This window comes from Copidosoma floridanum, unplaced genomic scaffold (genome assembly GCF_036245765.1).
Source record: "Copidosoma floridanum isolate Cflo_tuat_1 unplaced genomic scaffold, Cflo_Japanese_pri ptg000013l, whole genome shotgun sequence".
NCBI lineage: Eukaryota > Metazoa > Arthropoda > Insecta > Hymenoptera > Encyrtidae > Copidosoma > Copidosoma floridanum.
Window position 1 is genome coordinate 20,418,942 of NW_028321890.1, and position 9,908 is coordinate 20,428,849.

A 9,908-nucleotide genomic window follows, 5' to 3' on the forward strand; every position below is an offset into this window, starting at 1 on the left:
CAGGAATGAGATCGTGCTTTATCGCTCTCGCGTGGGTTTCGGGTCGTCGTCGTGTATAGGATTTGCGCGTTTGCTTTTTCCGATGGGTATAATATGTTTACGAGCGTGATTTCGCATGGGCAGACGGGATTCGGGCCTCGGGGGATTAGTAGGGGTGGTGGTTTTGCAACTGTTGTTCCTCATCGGTGTGTCTACGGAAAATTGGTGATTTTGACGACATTTCAAACAGATGTTTTTCGTCCACCATCAGAATAGTTGTGTCTTTTGTCTTGCCAACGTGACGCTAGGGATGTATTTTAACATGCATGTACTGCCTTTTTTTTTTTATTCCTCGTGGCATTTCTAATAAAGTAATCGTTTTTTAATAACCATGGAAACATTTTGACAAGTCATATTTTATTTTTTTTCATTCATTTAAAAAATTTTTTGAGAAAAATGTTACTTTTAATTTTTAATACTCTCTTGGAATTGTGAAAAATTTAAATCATCATATTCCAATTTTGTATTTGATGCCTTTTTTGCACATGAAAAATTTGATCACATTTTAAGTGAAATGTAAAAATTTGCATACTGTAAACGTATTCCAAAACGTGTCGACTCGTGTGTTAAAATTGTCCTTTACGCATCGATAAATAGAATAATTGAATTCTCTCTTCCTCTTTTTGTATTACCAACAAAAAAAACTTGACTCTGATTGTGAAGCTTTCAACTGAGCTTATTTAAATAAAAAAAATCAATCCATTATATTTCTACTACGAATTTAATATAAAGAAAAATATTCGCAATAAGAGCCAAAGATCTTCCTCTTATAAAGCGCATTTAAGAAAAAAAAAGAAAAAAAAAACCAAAGAACTAGACCCGTAAAATATATTTCAACGAGAGAGTGCATAAATTCCAACGAAGTCCCAAGCTTACTCGAAAAATCAATAGTTACCTCGTCCGCTGAGCTTCTACTCCTGTACGATGTATTGAATTCTCTGGATTCATCGAAGCAGAACTGATTCATATGGTTTTATTGAGCTCGCGTGCTTTTGACTCGCACACGCGTGAGTCCTCATGCGTAAGGGAGTAGGTAATACTGCGCACTTTACGAGATAAAGCATATCGACACCTCGTGCAAAGAAAAGCTCTTATCGGGACTTTACTCGCGTTATTTTAAGTGCAGGATGTTAAAGGAAGCACTTTTTTGGTCTAAGGAGCTTGTGTGAGCTTATCATTTTTGGTGTCTCAACTTTAATACACTAAACCACGTGGATTATCGATCCAACGGATGAAAGCTCCCACGAAGCGAATATCTTAAATTAAGCTCCCAATATGAGTTTTCGCGTGCTCCAATGATCCCATCTATTATTTAGTGCCAATAACGGGGTGGCTCAGCTATTACTGGGACACTCATTAGCTCCCTGTATGAGTCTATATGAACCAAACATTGAGGGAGCTAACTATGTCTGAGAAGTGAACGATGATCCATCACTCACTCGTTGAGGTTATTCTTGCGGTGCCTATCATCAACTGGCTGAAACTGAGTGTCAAAGGTATTGACTCCGTGTTACAACTTGAACTTACCCGAATATATTGGCAAATGGAAATAAATGGCCCAAAATCAGTATATATATATTATTTATCGTGTAATCGTTGTGTGGATTTATATCGAGATTCAGTCATGATAAATAACAGTTCAATTTTCACAAAAAATTATCTGTTATTTAATGACCTATACAATGATTTTTTATTTTAATTATATTTCTCATGATTAAAAACTTTTCTGATACTTTGTAATGGTCTGTATCGAATACTCGATGTCTCGAGATCCCTTTTATACGCAGTTACATAGTACATGCACGATGAGAAAGAAAAAAAAGAAAAAGAAAAGTAAACACATTTCCTTTTTAGCGCAGCAGAGGAAAAAAATTTCATTCAACGATATCCGGAGCTTTCGTACTGCATTTTTAACATTAATGAACGCCAACTGTTGTTTTTGTAGGTGACACATCGTGACGCGGTGGTGGTGGTGGCGGCGGTGGCGGTGGTTGTGGATGCAAGAAAGACGAGAAGGAGGAGGGGGCGGACAAGGTAACGGACACAACAATGCCAGTCGGTGGTCGCGTTGCCGGTAAAGGGGGTGGCGTTTACAACTCCTCGCACAATGGTATGTATTACGTTGCACAAGAGAGCCTTGGGGCCTTTTTTTCATATGTTTGTTTTACTTCTGTGTCTCCCTCTCCCTGTGTGGGCGTGTGTACATCATTTTTATTTGTTTAGCTCTCTGTTATATGTATACCGATTTCCTTTACTCTCTTCATGTATTGTGTGTATGTGTATGCGTGAGGCGTGCAAACGTCATCCGTAGTGAGGTTGGAAATTACATTGAGTTTTTGTTGCTCTTGTTTTTTTTTAAATTTATTTAATCGAAATTGGATAAAAAATTTGAAAAAGAAGCGAGTGAAAAAGCTCTCGAACGCGACTTTTTGCTGAGTTACAAAACATAGGCTTTGCCAAGATTAAAACTATCTTTCAAACTCGGTGAGTTTGATCGAACCGAAGGAAAAAATTTTTTTCTTGGTTTTATACCCCGTAACCTTTGTTCATCCCAACATCGCTATTTTTCATCCCTGAAAAGCTTGGTTCGAGAGCTTGGAAAAAACAAAAGCTTCATTACCTTTCAAGGGATGATTTTCTGCAAAAACTCAAAATTCCGCATCACTACAGATCTGTCCCCTAAATTGTTAGCTATGATTGATATCGTTGACGTGCACGCGTATTGTATGTACACCTATATATACGATTTGCCGTTCACTTTGTGTGTGTGTGTGTATGTCTGCGCGTGGCAGTCCCGTCAGCCTTTGTTTTCGTTCTCTCCCGTACGAGTCGCGGAAAAAAACCCCTTACGGGTCACCGGCAAGTCTCGTTTTGACACGTACTGTACGTACACGTACGTGAGTCGAAAGAAAAGAGGACGCGAGCACACTTTTTATTAGTTTTCCAACGAGAAAGGAAGAGACAGGTGTGCTGTTGACATTGATAACTCCTCTTTCCCTTTTTTTCCTCCCTCCACGCAAAATGACTGACCCGTAAGGTGTTTCGATGGATTTTTTTGTTATTGAAAATCAAAAGCGTCAAGTTCCAGAGTGTCAAACCTTTATTACACTGATGAATGGTTATTTGTTTTTTTTTTTTTTTTTTTTACACATCGCGACTGCCACGACCATCACGCTATTCGCGTGTACATGTATATGTTTTCTATGTATATGCATACATGTGAATTCTCTGTTCCGATCAATTGTGGTCGTGAAAAGCACGAATGAAACCGTGCAATCATCTGACTGTGGTACGGATTGGGGATAACAGCGTGTATCGGTAGTTTGAGAGCTCGTAAGCTGCGTCGAATCGAAAAGGGAAAGCCGTGTTTACTTGAACTTTTAATGAGATACCGAGTAAATAACGAGTGATGGTTTTGCGCGTGGTCTATTGTGTTATACGGGAGCTGTGGGGGAAAAAGGACCAAAATTAGCGAGTAAATGTAACAGGGAGTGCCCTGTACCGATTATGCGGAGCTGAAAGTGGATTAGCGCCGAATTAACTATATACTACCGGTCTTCGCTTGCCTGGGTTAATTCGTTGAAAAGGTATACTATATGTTTACTCGTACAACGTAGGGAGGAAATTTTGAAACTTCAAACTGGATGGAAAATTAATTAACGCTAACGCGGGATAAAAGTGCGAGATAATTGGGGCTGTGAGTATGATTTTAGTGTTGCCGCGTGGAGTTAAAAATTATCTCGTTGTCCAATGGGTTGAAAATAGGTTATCCCGGTCGTCCTTTTCGTCGGCAATGTCATTGATTGCGCAAAAACGATCAATCGTCCAATGGAGTAACTGTACTAGTTGTCCAATGCAATTGAAACTCGGATGTTCCATGCATGGGCACTCCCACCTGTGTGTGTGTTTGTCAATCGAATGACCATTGGATCAATCGTATCAACTACTGTTTATTAAAATGATCCCGATTAGTTTTGGTTGTTTTGCACCAGCTGAAAATAGATGCATTGAATAAAAGACTTTGAAAATTCTTTCGAGATCTAGATTACTATTTTTTTTCAAATCAGTTGTTGTAACTACGTTTATTATCGCTTATACACATTTTTATGCTGTGCATTGTCTTAGGTGTATTCTAAAATCGCAAAATAAAATTAAACAATAAAAAATTGTTAACTGCCATCAACTCACAAAAAATATAGTTTTCGTCTGGTTGTTGATTTTAAAAATACAAATAAATCAATTGGTATCGCTTTTAGATCTTTTTTATATTAATTACTAATTTCATTTAAATTCATCCTACTTTTAATTTAATGCCGTTGATTTTTGTAAAAACCTATTTTAAGACGTGATCTATTCTTTAAAAAAATTACTGTTCCAATAAAAGATTAAAAATAATTGAATCACTTTTCTCACCTTATACTACGGTAGAAAATCAGTAATTACTGTCGTATAAACTTAAGGGCTTTTAAAAATTTCTGCCCGTTAACTAAACAGAAATGTTTTTTGGACGAAAAATGAGAAGAACGCGTTTTCCGTCGTGCAATGACCGTATCGTTGACTCCGTGACGTGTAGGTACCTATATATTTTTTTTGTAAAAAAAATCAATCCACGTGCCCGCCAAAGAGAGACAGGACAAGCGAACCCCTCAATTCTTCAATCAGAGTAGCTGTCCCGTGCACCCATGGCCGATGTACAGTGAGTCGCCGGAAGGACTAGTTTACGATTCTCAGCAGGAAAAACTACTCCGGTTTCATTCCGTTATTTGACTTTTTCTCTTGAGCGGGGAAATTTAATTCGAAACGAGAATAGAAAAAACGAAACGCCCGGAATGTCACGGAGGACAAGAATCTCCGGAATGGCGATGAAAGGCACGGGAGCTAAGGAGGGCGGGCACGAAGAGAAAGGTATTTCCCAATCACGTATACATGTATGCACACAGAGAGCGAAAAGCGCTCGTGTTGTTATTTCGTTTGTCCATCGATCCCGAGCTTCGATTTTTTTTTTCTCTCGCAAAAATTTTCGCTGCAATTCCCTTGGGTGCATACGTATATACAATGTGTGTGTGCTCTTGGAAGGACCGGTTGCCGTCGGCCGCTGAGTCGGACGCTTACGCGAAAGCCCCCGTGACCACCTACTACCCGACCCTGGCCCGCAACAACAAGTTTGACGACTTGACAGGTATATGAAACTTCAACTTGACAGTATTTTGCATGTACTTATATTTGTTGCTCTGGCTTTGCATTGGCGCATATGGATATAGATTTTTCGTGTATTGTAAATCGACTGGGTTAGTTTGCACGTTTCATGTTGTTCGCTTGCTCGAAAGTGCACGTTTTTATCACTTATGATAACGACTCGACTCGTAGCTGTGCTTCGAATTTTTTTTAACTTTGGAAGATGTTGTCCAAGAGAACAGCAGTTTGGTTTGTTTATGCGTACTGCTGATTGCTTGGGAGTAAATACGATGAAACGTGAAAATTTTGACACGCTTTTCAATGGATAATCTGTTGTATTTTGTAAAACTACGTACTCCCCAAAAAATAATTGTGATCACTTTAAATTCAAACTACGAAACGAATACTTAGCTGTATTTCGTTCAAACGATTATCAAGTAAAATTTTAAGTAAAGCACGAGTTAACTCCGAAAATGTTTCGCAAATACGCAAATATTCGCCTTTTTCCCCGATTTCTCTCTCTTTTTCCGAGCAAACATGCGCGACCTACATATCTTCCTTGGCCCATCGTCCGTTATTAAAACTTGTTGAAATTCACAAAATGTAAAGTTTAAAGTTCTGTACTAAACGATTTCCCCTTTTTTTACATCAAATTTGAAAGCAACCACTTGAAAAATTTTTCGCTGCATTGTTTAAAAACAAATTGGAATTTTTGTCCACTTTTATTTTTTTCGTTATAATATCATGTAATAAAATAAAAAAACTCGATTTTTAAAGACTTTTAGTGGACAAAGAGCTTCTTTTTTTTTTTTTTTTTAATTTTTCATTCGTCACAAGCTGACACTACGATATTAAGAAAATCTTTTTTTTCTGCCAGTTAAGTGCATTACATTTTTTATGTTAAATTTTATCGCAATGTAGTTCAAATCAAATATTCAAGTACTTTATCAAACATTTTTATTTTTTTTGGTCTGAATTATTTCATCTTTCAATTTGCAATTCATTATTTTTTTTTCGAAAAAAATTTTGACAAGCACCATCATATAGGCACTATTTAAAAAAAGATTTTTTCATAAGCAATAATGCATTTCTATTGTAGCAAAAATTATACTGCAAAAAAAAAATTGAAAAAAGTATCATATTTTTTTCCATGCCCGTATGTTCACTGAGCAAAATTCATTACTCGTAGCCTTGTAATTTGCAGAATAAGCTTTTTTCAAATCTTCGCACAAAAACAAAACACCGCAAAACGTTGGTATATGCAACGGGTGAAAAACTTGTACGCCGTACCTCGTAAATGCCACATCGCGCGAACACGAAACTCATTCGCCGGCAATTTACGTTTAACGAGCCCGTGGGAGTCATCGAGTGTATTTTTTGCTCCTCCGTTTGCTCGTCGGGAACTGGAGGGTGGGTTTCACGCCAAAAAAACCCCCCAAAATCTCGTAAACATCAAATGATTGCGACCACATTTATCGCTCAACGCTCTGATTTTTTTTTTGCAAGCTCTTTTTTTTACGGGTAACGATAATTAATAGCTCGGTTCTCCAGCTGTGTATTCCTGGGATATGGCGAAATTAATGAGTTTTCTTATACGCAATGCTAATCATTAAATAACGATAAAATTTGAGTCACATTTATGTGTTTTTCATCGTGGATGCGTCGTGCGTATTAATTTTTGATGAATTATTTTATGAATTCGTACTAACTACTACAACCAAATGGTGTTATAATATCGGTGCTTTTTGTTATTTTAACAATAAATTCCATTGATTTCGTAATGTTAGCAAATAACAACAATATGCCAACATTGGTTCTCGTATTTGCTTTCTCATGACACAACCATCAAAACAAACAAAAAGGAACATCACGGATGCTGAGTGAAAAATACAATTTTCCTACTTTGAGCTTTTTTTACCTTTAAATATGTACACTGTTTGCTCAGTGGGGAAAATAGAGTTGGCACCTGGTGCGCGTCCAACCAGGGCAAGCACAAGGAGTCCCTCGGGCCTGATACTTGTGCTGGCGACACACGGCAATTCCTTTTTCACTTTATCGTGCCTTAGGTATTAAAAAATGAAAATAAAGAATAAAAGCCTTTCACATGAAAAGCCAAGACTACCAAAATTTTTCCACACTCTGATCTTCACCCTCTGTACATAAAAGATTTCGCTCGCGAGTGGCTGATGAAAAATGATTGCCCGTGATAAGTTCAGCTCGGAACAAAAGTAAGAACCCCCCGGGAGAACATCTGGTATTAAAAGCTTTCCACTCCCAGGGGAGGGTAAAATAAAGCTCCATTTAAAGAGCTCCCTCTTGCTCTCAGCGGGGGGTGTACGTGTACGAAATGGTGGCCCGTTAATCGACGAGTATAATGTAAAAACCGCGTAAAGAGCGATTTCGCAAAAAGGCCGCTTAGGGAGCCAATTAAGTAAAGTTCACGAGGTATAGTCGGCAAAAAGTCGCCGAGCCAATCTATCGGTTTTTTTGTGGACGTGTGCGCGCCTCGGCAAACTTTGGCTGGGCAAACACCTATGATCCCTGTACCATTTCCTTTTTTTCCTGAGTTTGTGGGAAAAAAGGTAGAACTTTGCGTCACGTTAAAATTTAGCGATCGCGGGATGCATGTTTTTTCTCTTGTACGAGTAAGTGTAGAGAGGAAATCGGGGAAAACACAAAAAAAAATGTGTACGACCAATAATCACAACTATTGGAAATATTATTTATAGACGTTATAATATTGCAAAGGTAATCTTATTTTACAATTGTAAACCGTTGATACTCTGACGTGGATAGTAAAATTGTTCGGTTTTTGTTTCGAAAATGAAAATAATTCAATTAGTATATACATAAGTATAGCTTCAGCCAAATGCTACTAAAGTACAGAGTTAAGGTTGTGCCATGTTATAGAGAATAGTTTTATACTTATTCACACGTGATGCAACAAATTAAATTTAATGTTGGTAACGTATATAGACACTTATAGATAACGTCTCGTTTAAAAAAGTGGCAAAAAATTTGTGGAAGCGCCTTTTTGTACCAATAATAGTAACGTACTGTCACTCACCAGTTCTATTCTAAATCTATAAGTGTCTATAATCCTTTGAAAACAGTGAGTGCGCACATCAAGTAGAACAAGACTGATATGGTCAGACATTCGCTTAAAAATTGCTTTTTTCAGTCAAAGAACACTTCTTTCTCCCTTTTTTAATACATTCATTTATTTATTATTAAAAAAAGAAAAAAAATCATGGTAGTAGGTCCCTTATAGCTTATTCAACTTTAAAAAGGCAATACATTTACTTAAACAGCTATAAACCGCAGCACTCTTATATATTCAACTTGGCAAACAATCGCGTACTCAAACGGCATGAAAGTAAAACAGAAAACAAAATGTACTCACAAAAGTACAAAACTTTCTTTCAAACAAACAGTACTTCATGCACTATACAATTACAAATATACATTGTCTGGTCAGTAGAACAAGGCCAACATGGTCAGGCATCCACTTAAAAATCGCTTTATTCAGAAAATAATCAGTTGTTTCTTCTTTTTCTATAAGTTTATTTATTTGTGACAAAGAAGAAACGCAAATAGGTACCTTATAACTTACCAAACTTTAAAAAGGCATTATATATTTACTTCAACATATATAGATCACATCACTACGCTCAACTTGTCAAACGATCGCGTACTCATTCAAACGATATGAAAGTAAATTAAAAAAACAGAAAAGTATAATTAAAAACACTAAACCTTAACAAAACAAACAATATTTCATGCCTCATACAATTACAAACATACGTTGTCTGGTAAGTAGAAAAAGACCGATATAGTCAGACATTCGTTTAAAAACCGCTTTATTCAGAAAATAAACAATTGTTTCTTCTTTTTTAATAAGTTTATTTTATTGTGACAAAAAATACACGTATGCAGGTACCATATAACTTTTACGCAACTTTAAAAAGGCATTACATTCGCTTCAATTACTATATAACACATCACTACACTCAACTTATGAAACGATCGCGTACTTATTCAAACGGCATAAAAGTAAATAGGAAATACAGAAAAGTATACAAAAAAAGACAAATTTTTATCAAAACAAACAACACTTTAACTACAAGTAAATATTGTCCGACCAAACAAGACAGGCATCTACTTGCGTGTAAAAGCCACAGCCAACAATACCTGAAAGACTGTTGCTGCATCAAACTTGTCGATTTCCAAAAACTCCCTTCAGCAGCCAACAAAGTAACCCCAGACTACCCAAATTTCTGACGCACAAATAAAATGTATGTTTGTTGTGTTTTGTTTTTGTTTTCCGCTTCCGTCGACCAGGTCGCAGCCGAAGTGGCATCAACGAGACGATAATCTGGACGTGCGTTGGCATGGGTATAACGATAACGATCCTGATAACGATAGCCCTGTGCTACATAGCACGCGAAAAGTGCAAGAAACGCCACGAGCCGTACAGATGACGCATGTACACGGCGCCGCGATGGACGCTGCGCTACAACCCGCCCACAGGCATCGTCGTCAGTCCGACGCTGTCGTCGACCGGCCGACCACGGGCCTACTATCTCACCATCTGAGGGACACGTACACGTCTCTTTCGACCATACACAGCAAAGACGACTGCGAGGGAGTCCCGGAAGATCAATCGATCGGCTCGTTGTTTATTAGCCTGGTGT

The 9,908-nt window shown here is 37.5% G+C and overlaps 1 protein-coding gene across 1 annotated transcript; it reads left to right on the plus strand.

The window, feature by feature from the left end:
- The first annotated feature begins 2,088 nt into the window (after positions 1-2,088).
- LOC106638436 (uncharacterized) lies at positions 2,089-9,700 on the plus strand. Its single transcript, XM_014351580.1, has 2 exons — positions 2,089-2,149; positions 9,556-9,700. Exons 1-2 carry the CDS (start codon positions 2,089-2,091, stop codon positions 9,693-9,695), a joined length of 201 nt encoding a protein of 66 aa, XP_014207066.1. The 3' UTR covers positions 9,696-9,700.
- Positions 9,701-9,908: the final 208 nt, after the last annotated feature.

What these genes read in the sequence shown, in the direction of transcription:
- LOC106638436 (XM_014351580.1), top strand. Translation starts at nt 2,089, where the DNA reads ATGCCAGTCGGTGGTCGCGTTGCCGGTAAAGGGGGTGGCGTTTACAAC. An exon ending in TTACAACTCCTCGCACAATG is followed by an intron (nt 2,150 to 9,555) that starts GTATGTATTACG and finishes TCCGTCGACCAG; the next exon opens with GTCGCAGCCGAAGTGGCATC.